This window comes from Paramormyrops kingsleyae, chromosome 5 (genome assembly GCF_048594095.1).
Source record: "Paramormyrops kingsleyae isolate MSU_618 chromosome 5, PKINGS_0.4, whole genome shotgun sequence".
In the NCBI taxonomy this organism is placed as follows: Eukaryota; Metazoa; Chordata; class Actinopteri; order Osteoglossiformes; family Mormyridae; genus Paramormyrops; species Paramormyrops kingsleyae.
Window position 1 is genome coordinate 7,920,502 of NC_132801.1, and position 14,839 is coordinate 7,935,340.

Genomic DNA, 14,839 nt, shown 5'->3' on the forward strand with positions numbered 1-14,839 from the left:
TACTGGATCCCATCTTTCAATAGGTAACATCTAATGTAAATTATTTAGAATTTCAGCTGTTGTGAGTTTCTCCAAAAATGTAGATTTCTATTATATTGTATAAAGCTACCTGGTTACTCGTTACTTTAGTAATAATTCAATCAATTCATTTATTAATAATAAGACTATTTTTGTTCCCAAGACTCCAGTTAAGAGAGGAAAATCCAGTCAGTTCATCTGAACACCCTGAAGATCTTGAATGTTATGAAAAACAGACCAAAAAATCTGAAATTTGATTTTAATGAAAGCAATGTTATCACCATAGTTGTCGCAAATCCAGGCGATCACCCTTCCCTTTCCAGTTAGGGGCTACGTTTTCCAGTCAGTTGGGATGATGTCTGATTCCCAAATGGAAGCAAAGATTGCCTGCAATGCCAGGACAGCCTTACCACCAGCCTGCAGCCTTCCCGGACCTTATCTGATTCACCACCCGTGCAATCTCAGTGAGACTGGGTGGTTCACAGCTGATCGGAGGATCAGCTTCGAAAACCATGGACCCAGAGATGTCCAACATCCTAGCTGGAGGGTCAGCTTTAAACAACTGCTTAAAGTGGCCGGTCCAGCGGGTCACAACTGCAAGGGCCATTCCATCACCCGCCCTGACTGCAAGTCTCCGAGGAACACAATGCTTCGATTCCTCTATAAGCAGGACGTGGGTCACTAGACCACAGATGGTGTTTCACCTGCCCACAGATTCGTCTAACAAACCTCCTTCTCTGCCCTCAGAGCCCTCACAGCCGTCCTCCTCAGTTCCTAGTACAGACTGGAGTTGCCACCAAGTCATGCACTGCGACTCCTCTCGATAATATCGAGGGCGCCCTGCGAGATCACGGGCACACAGCTGCCTGACATCCACCCTACACGCTGTCTCACAAAAAGTGAACTGTATCAGGCGGGATCCCAGCCACCCTGCACTGTCACTTTTCACCCTCCTCCCATCTGGGAAGCGACTAAAGTCCATTTGGACGTGCACCTCTAGGTTCAGGAACAGTTTCTACCAAACTGCAATCAGACTCATGAACAATCAGTAACCTTGTGTCACCTTCACTGCTAACTACACATATACTTCTGCCACTGTCTCTATTTATTCCTGGGATTCTGGTCTTATTTATTTACTCATTGTCTTGTTGTCTAGCCGTCTTGTTGTCTATGTTCACTGTCTGCAGGAGCACATGCAAGCAAGCATTTCATTCTACATGGTACTCGTACTTGTACACATGACAATAAAGAATTGACAATTGACAATTGAGATGAAACAGCTCCTTCTGGGAACACTGGCAACACTAACACAACCCTTGGCAACCTTCAGGGTCTTATCACGGATGGTCTCCCACATCAAGAGTCAGCAGTTGAATCCAAGTCTGCAAGTTCCTCACAAAAACTGCATGCAAACTCATCAGAAACAGCCTGATCTTGAAGTCTGGCTCAGTCCAGCCTCATACTTCTAGTAGCTGGATCTAAGCTGAATCTTCAGAGTAGCATCGGAAGGAGCCGATCTGTTACAGCAACAGGTACTCCCTGAGTATGGCAGCCATCAGACCGACCAAACCAAAAGTAGGTATACCCATCTACAAAGATCTAGCCACTCCCCAGTCTGCGTACCTCAGAGAGTGGTGCCGCTGAAACGCGGACTTCACAAAGCTCCCCCGACAGCAGAGGAAGATGGTCATCTTGCCGGAGAGACAAGACGTTCCTCGTGCCAACCTGGATGGGTCGCCTCAAACTGGGACCCATGTGTTGCAGCAGGCGAGGCCTCAGCACCACACCAGCCCCGATCCCCAACAGGTTTGACCCTATCGGCTCTCCAACAGTTTCTACTCATCTGGGGATGGGGTTCCCAAAGGCTTTCCCACATACTCTTCATGGTGTGTGTAGCCTTCCTACGGGCGGCTGCAGCAGAGCGTAGAGTAGAAGAGTAGAGGAGAGTAGAAGAGTATCATGCTTGTTTGAATCGATCCCGAGTTGTGAGTTGTTTTTCGGTGGCTGGAGTGCCAATCCCCCCACCAACCCCCAAAGAAATTGTTTCCCTGCAAGTTGGGGGACCGCTTGCGGGGCCGGATGCAGTTTAACATCATACCCAAGACAGGTACTCTTTCACCTTATAAAAAATTACTGTAACTTGTGTATTAGGCTATGCAATTTAGGCTCGTATAAATACACTATGATGTTCGCACAATGAGGAAATTGCCTAGGATACATGACTGTATTCAGTAACATTGTGTTTTTGTTAGGTAGCCATTACATTTCAGCATAGTCTGAAGCAATATTTCACGTTCACTAACTTACATAATAGTAAAATACTGTAGTGGTTAGGCTTTATTACATCGCTCTAAATTAATCTATAATGGACGGTGCCTACCGTGTTGTCCCCATAAACTACACACACATACACAGTGGGCACTCGGACACACACACATACCATGGACACAATAATTTTACAAACAGGGGCAGTGCTGCACCTCGCAGTTGAACTCCACCAACACCTCCAGCCAGAGAGCCAGCTGTCCTTTGGGGTTGCAGAAGTCCAGCAGCCAAGTGAAGGGTATGTGGCCTGTCCGCAACCAGAGTCGCTGTCCACAGATGTAATTACGAAACTGCAGGTCTGAATCACTGCCAGTAGTTCCCGTTGAGTCACACAGTTGTGTTCCAGCTTATGTAGCGTATGGCTGGCGATGTACACGACTATGCATTCCCCATTGGGTGCTGCCTGAGACAGCACTGTGCCTAGCCCCTTGGTGTTGGCATACGGGTCCAAAATGGACGGAAGCTGCGGGTCCAGGTAAGCCAGCACTGGAGCCTCAATGAGCACCGTTGAAGCTGAACTGAAGGCTGCAGAGCAGGCATCCATCCAAACAAAGTCCTTCGCCTCTGTAAAGCAATGAAGTGGCTTTGCCATGCTGGCAAGTTTCGAATATACTTATATATACTATATATACTTTGTGCTTTTGTACCTGCTTCGTTTGTCTGCTACGAAATACAGAGAAAAATGGTTTACTAAAAGCCGTATTAGAGTGGTGTGTCGGGTGTCCCTGTCTCTGTGTACGTGGGTGCGCCTCTCATATCCCTGGCCGTAAGAACAACTGCCTGTAGTACAAGGGAATCGCTAGGAAACTGCCGAGCTGCGCAACAGAGTGACGGATGGGCCAATCTCTCACTGCTGTGGTGTTTTTTGGATTGGCAGCCATATCTCTGTGTGTTGTTCTGTTGTCAGGTCCTTACTGCTCTACTGCCTCAACTCCTGCAAAGTCTGCATGGTTTCAGGAGGCAGTTCCACCACAGAGCTGCTGTTCTTCCTGCTCTCTGATGAAACTACAGCTGTGCGGCTGGAGATAGCAGGAACAAGCAGGGTCCTCTTTTGGAGGCTGGGGACTGCCCTCTTCCTCCAACATGTGGTCAACTCCTCTCCCTTCCTCTTCCTCTGATGTATGGGCTGTGTCGTGACGTGGACAAGTACAGGTACAATGGAATGCTTCTACCCTATCTTGCTCTCCAAGAGACACACAAACAGGTCGGAGCAAGCTTGGGGGTAAACCAGTGTGTGGTGCCCCTGGAGTTGATTGAGAGCCTTGCTCAGGGGCCTGGAGAGTGAGAGTACGAGACATGAGGGATACGAGGGATTACAGGACGCAAACTGGAACAGTTTGGAGGGCCCACAAGTGAGTGGCAACCGAAGTCTGCCTCAACAGCTAGCAAGTTGAGCGCAGAAAGCACCAAAGACACCACACTGAGAGCAGCTCCGTCTGCCGTCCTGCTCAGAGCAGCCGACCTTGCCTCCAAAGCCATCTTTCAGTTATCAGAGCTAAAGGCAGTGCTCAAGCAGCGGACCAGCAGCTGCGGATGGGAGGTGAACATCCAGCACCTGTTCTGCCTCAGGTGGTGCCACAGAAGTCGCGTGACACTAAGGGTTGGCGGCACCTGGGGGAAGCCACACCACTGGCGCCCAGCCTCCCACTCTCCCCAGTCTCGCCAGTGCCTGCTAACAGCCCCGTACCCCCAGCCTCCCGCTCTCCCCAGTCTCGCCAGTGCCTGCTAACAGCCCCGTACCCCCAGCCTCCCGCTCTCCCCAGTCTCGCCAGTGCCTGCTAACAGCCCCGTACCCCCAGCCTCCCGCTCTCCCCAGTCTCGCCAGTGCCTGCTAACAGCCCCGTACCCCCAGCCTCCCGCTCTCCCCAGTCTCGCCAGTGCCTGCTAACAGCCCCGTACCCCCAGCCTCCCGCTCTCCCCAGTCTCGCCAGTGCCTGCTAACAGCCCCGTACCCCCAGCCTCCATCAACAGTTCAGCTTCACCAACTAATAAGGACCCTGTCCCACTTTATGCCTGTTCTCACGCTTGCCAGCTGTGTGGCTTCAGTTTGTAGGCCTGTGGCCAATGAGTGGTATGGGAAGAGGGAGATATCACATATAAATGACATACATTTATTTATAAAGCTGCTGATTTTATTGAATAAGACTTACAGCTCATTAATTACAACTAAAATTATAACATAAACAAACCAGTTCTTCATTCAAATCATGTATGACAGGGATATATTTGCAGGCACAGGAACATGTTTGGAGCTTGAAGTTGAAAGTCAGAAGTAACCATGGACGTCCTTAGGTCCAATCACTCAGGGCTATAGCCCCGTTGGAGTCACATTTATGTTGCATTTGCTTTCACTGTTTTACGGTGAGGGTGTGTGCATCTCATGGTGTTAGGCACGGTGGATTGTGATTTACCTGAGCTATTGGAGCTAGAGAGGGGGTGAATAGGGATTTCGGGTTACACTTGTAATTCTATGTCCTGTGCCTTGTCTTATTGTATAATGAAATAAATAGTTCTTGACAAGGTAATACGGACTATGTTTCATGAAGAATAGAAGGCAAGTCGGACAGACCTCCCTACTTTAGCCTCTCGCCTAAACAAGCCCCAAGTATTTTATACCCGATTCTAATCTTTCTTCAAAAAAAAGGCAAGCCTGACTCAGTCCCTGATCTTTTCAATAGCTAGAAACTCCCCTGGAAGCAACCAATAGACTTTTCTGAGGTTCTTTTGCATCATCAATAGCAATCAACAGCTAATAAAATAACAAGCATGAAAACATAGGCTGGCCAAAGCACACTCATTGTATCAGCAACGTGAACTGCAGCCTGAAATACTGATTGCCAAGGTAACAAATGACAACAGACACTGCACTATGCATAGAAACTGAGAGCTATTGATCGCTGCAACATAACAGCGAATGATTGTAAACCAAATGTTTTTTGATGAAATCTATAGGCGTAGGTACAATGCCCTACACATCCTGACACAGCATTACCACCAACAAGCACCTGAGCAGCCCAACTTCCAGCAATACTGTTTAAATTTGTTGCTGATAGGATACCAAGAATCGGGAATGTTAACGAAATATTTTTGTTCACTAAAACAGAATATATATACTGTATATAAACAGAATACATATATATTTATGTCCATTGTAGTGGACATTTTATTTTTGCTGTTCCTGTTGTGCAGTAAAGAGGACATGCTGTGAAATTAAAAATAAAAATTAATTTGAAAAAAATCTAAATTATAAGATGTCTTATTTCCTCGAAAGACAAATAACCTAAAATTGAAGGACACTTTTTTTCCTTGGGTCTCAGGAGGAGACCCTTATTTTCACCTAAAGCCACTAGCAACCTCAACCTCTGTATGGTTTAGAAAGTGTTTAGCATTTAAGAGGTATTTCAGCTATTCAACCCTTACGGATTTTAAAATTGATATAGCATATAAAAATATCTGACATCTGAAAGATTTACTATGTCACAGCTTTATGTGTTTCTCTCCATCAATCTCCCATAAGCACTTTTCCAGTACAGGGTCCCAGGTGAACCAGTATGTATATCATATTTACAAAAATCTCTCAATTTCTCATCTAGCATGGGGGCCACAAACTCTCCGCAAATAAATCAATAATACGACATTAAGGTCTGAATAATCTGTAACATATGTAACATTTTGCAAAACAGCATTTTTCTAGTGACACATCTGTGATTCCTCTAATATATTGTCAAAAAGAGGGGATCTTATATTGCATATGATAAAAATCCAGACTGGAAAATAAGAATATGAGTAGAGTGCAAATTAATCTTGCTGTACAAATGCATTATGGGAATTTTAATGTTTCACTACCGCGCTAAATAGGATTGCTACATTTATTATCCGCCATTATTATAGACTGTAGCTTAGAATAAAAATGCCCACACCGTAATGTTGCCTTCATTTTTACAATATTTGAGAAGGATACAATTACCAAATGTTTTAAAATCCTTGTAAAAGATTAACATATTAAAACCTTACAATCTTATGATTAACATTCAAAGTCATTTCATAATGTGAAACATCCCCCCATCTTTTCACGGCCACCAGGGGGCAGGCAGCACAGGGCGCCAGGATATCAGGCCTACATAAGGATATGTAGATTTCTTCTATTCAAACTACTATGAACAAGATTAGGAAAATTAGAGGTTACATAAAATTGCCTTACAAGGGATCACAAAATATAATCCAACTTCAAATCACGCATCCTGGTCAGAGTCGTAGGCGGATCCCAGAATCTCTCTCACGCAGCACAGGACACTAAGCTGGGTCCGCCTTGGACAGGATGCCAGTTCATCAGCATCAGTGCTTGTTAAAAAATTGCAACATTTCCAAACAGATATTTCTCTACATACGCTTTTCAAACTCCAGTCACTTGCGTTCAGTCACCTTCTCTTTCTCTTTGTCCATGAGATCCACAGATATGGGACTTGGGCATCTCCATTCAAAGCATCTTCAGCCCCAGCAAACCACCGCTCTTCCCAGACATCACTCGTCATGTGATCATACGCTCCGGCATCTCCAGCCCAGAGGAGGTCGGGGCGCACAGAGCAGACCGAGGCTGTCGTCTTCCCACCCCTAACCTTCCCTGATCTCCGTCCCTCAGTCTGCCAGCAGCCTTTCAGAAATCAACAGAAACTGGGCTTGGTCGGCAATGGCTGCAGTTCATGCTAAGTGGTCTCCCCTTTCTTACTTTTCTGCGAGAACATAGTTCAGATAGTCTTCTCCTCACCACCATCATTTCAAGCAACATTTTATGTATATTTTCTTCTTTTATACATTCATCTGGTCACTTTTAAATATTAAAATACAGTTTAAACTCAAGTAGTCAAAAAAAGAACTGTTTTGGTGATCTTCGGTGCCCACTTTCACTGCTGTAGGAAAGGCTTTCAGCAGCTGTTGTGGTTATCCTTCACTGGCATATAGCCACCACTAGAGGGCTCTAAACTCAACAATGAGGACTTGGAGAGAACGTTCCCCAGCAGGCCTGGAGTTAGAGTTCTACTTAGTGCTGTATCCAAATCAAGCCCAGGAAATGGCACTGGGAAATGAGGTAGGCCAGGCAGATTGTGGGGAAAGATTGGAGGTCCACAAGGAAATGGAAATGGGAGGACTCCAGAGGGATTAGTAGGGGTTGACGTTGCTTCAGGTGAATCCTCATCTTCCTCTTCATCCTCAGTTTGCTGATCCTCCGTCGTCGAGTTAGAATCTGGGTGTCTTGGCTGACCGTGATGTTCCAGGGGCTCATAGGAAGAGCTGCTTTGGATAGGTCCACTGTCAACCACCCTCTCCCCAACTGAGTTACCTTTCACACTGCCCCCTACTGGCTGGTAGCTGAAGTAAACATGACAGGGCTCATAGCAGCTGGGGTGCGTGGAGCAGAAGTAGCCCAGGTTTGAGAAGCTGGATGACTGGCTGCTGCTCTCCCAGTGTTCTGGCAGTCTGGTGGAGTCCTTCTTAAACAGCGTGTCGGTGTCCTTGGTGATGGAGACCTCAATTGGTGAGATGTCCTCGGAATGTTGGGAAATGGAGAAGGACTCTGGGGGAAAAAGGGGGCTGGGCCATTTCTGGGGGGGGGGGGGGGATTAAGCAAAAAGTGAATCTCAGACTGTACTACAAGCCCATCAGTTCACAGCAATCTGCCTTTAACCTGGAAACTTGCCATGGACTCGACAACAAAACTTTTTTTGTTTTTTTTTTGACGTGGTTTTGCGGTTAGGCACCTTGCCATGCTGCTGCTTAGACATTTTGAGACTTAAAAATAGATATTCTCCTCCTGAACAAGGCACTGACAAAGGAGTTGCACCACTAACTGTCCATTGCTTTGAGCAGCAGCACAATTTAAGAAACTTGTATTAAATGAAGACACATTCCAACAGAAGAACACAAATCAGAAGTTTAAGATTCGGAATCTGCCGTCACGTTACCTGTGTGTGTGTGTGTGTGTGTGTGTGTGTGTGTGGGAGCGAGCCGACGCTTCTTTCAGTGCGAGGGATTCACAGAAAACAGAAACCACAGCTTGAGCGGCGCTCAAGCATTCGTTTCCCAGAGAGCTGGGGCTTTTTTCGCGGGGAGACTTTCCTCTCAAACAGCCCAGAAACCAGTCAGAAAGGCGCCTTTCAGTGACTCAGAAAAAGTGCCCTTTGGTTCAACCTTTACAAGAAAGTCAAATGAGACGGCTGCAGTGTAGTATTCTGGATGAGTATAAATTTGGTTGGTCCTTTTTGTTTTTAAGCTTTTTATTTTTTGCTTTTTTTGGCCTCCAATTCCCACCCATGGATACTATTTGACGGTTAAAATTCACCATCTACATTGTGTACAGATGAGTGTCTAACTTTGGCATTAACATGCTGTTACAATTGTGCAGCTCTCTAGTTACAGTGCTCCTATATTTCCTGGGATTTACAGTTTACAAATTGGTTCCCATAAGCACTGCACTCCCAGCTGATTGCGGTATTTGGAGAACATATTCGAATAATCACAGGGGTCACCACAGGGCGAGAGCATAGATTGAGTTTTTTAGGTTGGTGATAGGATTTTTTACCTTGAAGTCTCCATTTCCTTCAAAAAACTTGGATGGATCAGGCACTGTTTTTAACAAGAAAAACCTAAAAAAACACAGAAACAAAAGAGACAAAAGCACAAAATTAATTAGTCTGCATGTGCTTCTTATCAGAATAATGTGTATATGTACCTGATCCCATGTATGTATAGTACACACGGTAAATATGTGTGTACTATACATATTCTAAGCCTGTCTATCTCATTGGTACCTGTCTAACTATATCTGTAGCTATATCTGTCTTTCTGTCTTCCACAGCAGATAACATCTTTGTCTTTAGCTGGTACCAAACCATTTACTGAGACCAGCATCCTGTTTTCCTCTGGTTGTCCTCCCCGTGTCCCCATACATTCATGCAACAAGCCCAACCATAATCCCCAGTGCTCACCAGTTGGGCCGGGTCACTTTGATGATGATGATGATGATGATGAAGGTGAGGATCAGACAAAATCCCAGGACTGGGAGGCTGTACGTCAGCCCCACCAGATCCAGATCCAAAGATGCTACTAGAGAGGAAAAAACTCTTTAATCCATCAACAAAAACGCTTTTGAGGAATGCAAATCATCTTTCTATAGGTTTTTCACATGCTGCCGGCTGTTTTGGGGGTGTCTAAAATAGCTTTGTTATACCAACAGATACATGCATATTTAAATGAATTTCAAAAATATAGGGAATATATTAAATTTCAGTGTTCGGTGATGTGAAAATGTAGTCTGGAATTTTCTAGGGGCAAGATGAAGGACACCTGAGAACTGACATCAGAGAGACGCAATACCTGGGGACACCCCAACTGTAGACCTCCAGGAGGACACGGGGCCCCAGTCACTCCATTCTCCTTCAAATTCGACGTCATCAACCAGAGCCCGAACCCTGAAGTCATATACGACCCCCTTCTCCAGTTTCTCCTCGGAGATCTCCACTGAGGTCCGCATGTCTCTCACGTTGACAGACTCTGCGTTCTATTGGAGACACGTCACCGTTTAGCAGACGGCCTGGTGTTTAGCTGCTAATTTTTTTACAATTAGTCTCATTCCCCCCCCCCCCCTTTTGTAAGAAGTCACTCTTGCTAAACACATAAACTGGTTTGCCTGAATTCCGGCAAGTGGCCACAAACAGCCGACCTTGTAGTGAAGAGTCTTTTAATCTGTAAATACTGAACTACGTCAATCTGTGAAGTTTAACTTTGTGAGACACGTATAGTGAGACGAGACAATATAACATTGCTGGTCCTGATAAACCAGCTAGCGTAGACACCATCCTCTGAATGGAACACACAATCAAATACCTGTGACTAGGAGTTCCTAACCATGAGGATGTAATTTAAAAAGACAAGATTAAAAATCGCCATTGTACCCACCTCCCATTTTTGGCCTGACTGCTTGAATTCCAACTGAAAGCGAAATCCTCCCAAATAAGGGGGCCTGTTAAAATTCCAGAAGATGCTGGCATTTTCAATATTGGGTGCAGAAGGAGGTTGCAGTTTCACTGTCAAAAGACCAGGAGGGAAACAAGGAACACGTCACTTTAAAGACGCGTCAATCTGTAAAATCTTCACTTCGTCTGTGGCAATAAACTAAGACTCAATTGCAGAAGAGACTCACCAGAGCGAGCTGGGTTATACTCTTCTTCATAGATGGCGTTTGTGAAATTCTCACACTTCACTGTCAGGTGAATGGGCGTGTCTTCGTAAAATTCCTGAAAGACAAAATATTATATCATTTATTAAGCAGGGATGTATGAATAACCATTTTGGGTAGCTTGGAAACTGGGGCTGCGATTGGTTGTTGCATAGCTGAAAGAATTTCACAGGGACAAGCCCAGTGTGTAACCGCATTAAGCAATTACGCATATCTCATTTATCATGTCTAAACAGTCGTAGTAACTCACTTCATTCACAAAATAGAGGTTGCAGCCATGTAATTTCTGTCCAGGGTCACCCAGGGGCCTCAGTCTGCAAGTGCTGCAGATGTAAGATAAATGAAATGAATAAAATAAAATGAATATCTTTTTTGTTTGGCTCCACCTTAAATGGAAGGTTAGGGTGGGTATTCTAAAAAGTTGGAAAAAATAACATATATAGTTTCTGCTCTTTACTTGCCATTTACCCTCTATGTCTAATTCAAATATCAAATCGAATTTATTAAATGCAGTGTTAACAACAAATTACTGTTATTTATCTACTTAATATGCAGCTGTTTAAAAGAGCTACTATTTTTCAAAGGTCCATGAACATGATAGCTAATGTTCTCGCAGTAACACTCACATCTCGGCAGCATGTTTTCCAGTTAAGGTACAGACTGTGTCAGGCTTCACTCCTGTGCTATTCCACACACAAGTGATGTTGTTGAAGAAGTCGTTACGGCACCTCAGACCTGAGAGGAAAATAGGTGACGGAACTTAAAACCCACACAGGCAAAACCTGACACAAACACAGGATCTGCATTCCTGATCACAGAGGTGTGGCAGTGAGGGCCTCACCCACTGCACCAACCACTGCGCCAACCACTGCGCCATCTACTGCACCACCCCGCTGCCTCAAATTCACACCACTATACCCTGCAGATCATGCTGCATTTTGCACATTCAATATATTTAGGGACATACAGTTTTAAAAATGCATGGCAACTGGGGGTTATGGACCCTTTATGAACCAACAACCTTCTGATCACAGACACAGCATCCTGAGCCACCCCCCTCCAGCCCCACTTTCTCCCCTTTCTGACCATGTCTGGGATTCCTTCTCCAAAGGCAATGCCAGTGAGGTGTGGCAGTTCACAGAGATTCATGCTCTCTTACTAAAATCGCAGAGCTCCACTGGCGAACGCTTACTCTGGAGGCTGGGCTGTGGAAACGCACTGAAGTGCAGAAGCAGGAGGAGGGGGGGCAGCCACTGCGTCCCCATCGCTGACACAAAGCACCGTCTTCCCTGGGCCAGCGGGGGACAAGACCAACAGATGATAAGCCACTTTCTTACCCTTTGCAAACATTATGAGTGCCAAAGCAACAAAGCACAAACCTTAAATTCTCACACACACCCATATATATATGTGTGTGTATGTATGTGTGTGTGTGTGTGTGTGTGTGTGTGTGTGTGTGACCTTTGTACATGCACTTTTATATGCTGATTGCAAAACTAATTACATCCATCCATCCATCCAACATCTTCCACAGCACTTATCCAATACAGCATCACGGTGAGCCTGGAGTCTACCCCATAGAATCCTGCATAAAACAGTACTCACTGAAGCACAGTGACTGCATAGCACGGTGTGTTCAAGTACACACATAAACTGAGACTTTTGGAATGTAGATTACAGAATGCATTAAACGTCAGGAATTAATTTCAGGTGTGCTGACACATTCATAAGTTCATAAGGTTATGTTATATCTTATACCCCAAGGAGCATTCAGCCAGTTACTCCGGTGTGCAGTGGACAGTCCCACAGAAACGGAATACCCGCCCACATGCGTGAAACGAGAACGAAACAACAGCATTTGCGGGGGAGAAGAGAAACCATGTACAGACATGGGCAGTGGTGGCTTAAGGGTTACGATTGCTGGTTCGAACCCCCGACTTGTGAGGTACCCTGAGCAAGGTACCGCCCCCAAGCACCTAGCACTGCTCCCCGGGCGCTGAATTAGCTGCCCCCCTGCTATTTCACATATGGGTTAAACGCGGTGGACACATTTCGTTGTTGTGCACTGTGTGCTGTGATGTGTTAACAATGACCACTTACTGTATCACCAAACTCTAAATTATAGATAGATAGTGTGGCAGATGTAGCGACAAATTCAAACACCATCTATTCGCGTGTAATTCATACGAAGCACCACTTTGACAGCTTTACAGAGTAATGCATATGTACAAATGTCGTGTACAACTTATGACCACTTCCAACAAACACTAACCCCCCGTGATTAGTCTGAGTACTTTTCTGTGTGTCGGCAGCTGAATGTTTCCTTATTACCCGGCCACTGCTTTGAAATCCCGTAAAGGCACCATAACGTGGCATGTGCGTCACCTACGGGATACTGAATCATATAGCCTATCTATTTTACACATCGCAGTGACGATCTAATGAACTTCAACTAAATCCGTATAAAGCAGTTTTTTTTTCGATTTAATGGAAATTCCCAGTGACCCTAAGGGGTTGGAAAATGGATGGATGGATGGATGGAAGAAATATGCTTCAACATAGCGGAAATAACATTGATGATGTTTCTATTTCATTAGATTATAGATTATAGATTATCAAAATTAGATTAAATAAAAAGTCGAAAAAAGAAAAACTTACCTTTTTAAACTAAAGTTGTGGTGGAAACGGTTTCCTTATTCGAGACGTATTTTACATTTTTGGCTTTGGCTGAAAGGATGCATCTGTTGACGTATATTATTATTTTAAAGTAATTATTATTTTATATCCATAAATCGAGTTTATTCTGTCACTCTGTTAAAACAGTATTTGAGCCGCATCTGTTTCTATAGTGTATGAATAACGGTGCCTCCCAATGAATTTCATGTCTTCGGCTTGACTGCTTCACCTATCCTTCCTAATCTTAATCGAAAAAAAAAAAACAAAAAACCCAGAAACAAAAAAACAAAGCTATAAAGTTAACAAAGTTAAAAAGTAACGTGATAACGCAGCAGCCACCGCTCGCAAGCTGCCGCACATTCTGCGCGTGGCTAGCCTTTCGGTCGCTTTTCCCCGCCCACCATGACACGCTGACCAATGACATTTGCGCCGCAGACGGAAAATTACCGTCACGTTGTCGGGTAAGCATATATGGCGCAGGGCAGTAAGGGGGCACGGAATCGCAAACCCTGCCGTAAAGACGCCGGTGTCTACGTGGGCAAACTTAGACCCGAGACTAAGACCCACAATTAACGGTATTGTCACAGCTTGTAGATAAAACGAGCATCATGTTCATAAATTAATTTTACATGCCTGTATGAAATCAGTCCCATTAACTCCTGGGCGTAAATTACGGGGGGGGGGGGGGTTTATAATTGTTATAATGAAGCCCCTCCTCAGCCACTTGTCTATCAATTAACGCTTTTCCCCCTGTTGTAATCACCAGATATGACGGTGCGGTTCTGCCTGCCTCTACGAATGTGACATTTCTCCATCAGACTTCTCGTTATAGCCACAGTTGCCTGTGAAAATTGTCTGACGTGTACGTTCTTTGTGCTTGTACACAACAACAATTACATGAAAAATGTTTGGGGTTTGGGGTTGCTCAAGGATTACAGATGAAGTCAAGTACCTTTTGCCATGCCAGTCCAATAATGATGTCAGTTCAATCGGCAGACTTATTTTGTCTAGCTGTAGTGCACTAATAAACCAGTTATATAAAGGTGTAAAACCAGCAACAGGGTCTTGCCAAACAATTGCAGTGGTCGGCTTCCATCTTTTATTCATCCATTATTTAAAAAAATGTACAGAATCAACATCAGAACAAACAATTATTTAAAATTGCTGCCTAACTGTGGATACACTTCCTTTGACCTCAAATGCCTGCTGCTCTTTTGCACGTTATGCCTGGCGAAGGTGTCAAAGTAGGCAAAGACTCCATCATTACAACCTCATGCTCTTGCAAGAAAAAAAAATGCCAGTTAAAGGCTGCGGTTTGCTATGGAACAGGAATCGACAGCAGCTGCGTGGGGGATACAGCAAGGTGACAAGTGAAGAGACTCCACCTGCAAGGCTTCAGCATGGAGGGGGGTATGAAGAACACTGCAAGAGTCAGAGGAAGTTCAGAGGAAACAGGTGCTGTCTGGTCAAGTCTCTGGGCTTGTGGGTCAGACTTTGAGTTGCCAGTTATAGTTTAAAATAACCCCTAAGTGGCTTGGAGGCTGAGAGGACAGCAGCCCAGCTTGCGTGGTCGCATGCCATTTCCCT

At 44.9% G+C, this 14,839-nt stretch overlaps 1 protein-coding gene across 3 annotated transcripts; it reads right to left on the minus strand.

Moving 5' to 3' along the window:
* Positions 1-4,453: 4,453 nt before the first annotated feature.
* Positions 4,454-13,595, minus strand: LOC111845191 (interleukin-2 receptor subunit beta-like). Of its 3 annotated transcripts, none has more exons than XM_023814402.2 (10): positions 13,235-13,595; positions 11,769-11,865; positions 11,203-11,311; positions 10,827-10,899; positions 10,541-10,634; positions 10,297-10,424; positions 9,715-9,898; positions 9,327-9,444; positions 8,921-8,984; positions 4,454-7,943 (listed from the first exon to the last, which is right to left on the minus strand). In XM_023814402.2, exons 2-10 carry the CDS (start codon positions 11,839-11,841, stop codon positions 7,266-7,268), a joined length of 1,521 nt encoding a protein of 506 aa, XP_023670170.2. In that variant the 5' UTR covers positions 11,842-11,865; positions 13,235-13,595; the 3' UTR covers positions 4,454-7,265. The 3 variants fall into 3 exon arrangements, with proteins under 3 accessions (XP_023670170.2, XP_023670169.2, XP_023670168.2); XM_023814401.2 differs by having other exon boundaries at positions 9,327-9,441; positions 11,736-11,865; XM_023814400.2 differs by having other exon boundaries at positions 11,736-11,865.
* Positions 13,596-14,839: the final 1,244 nt, after the last annotated feature.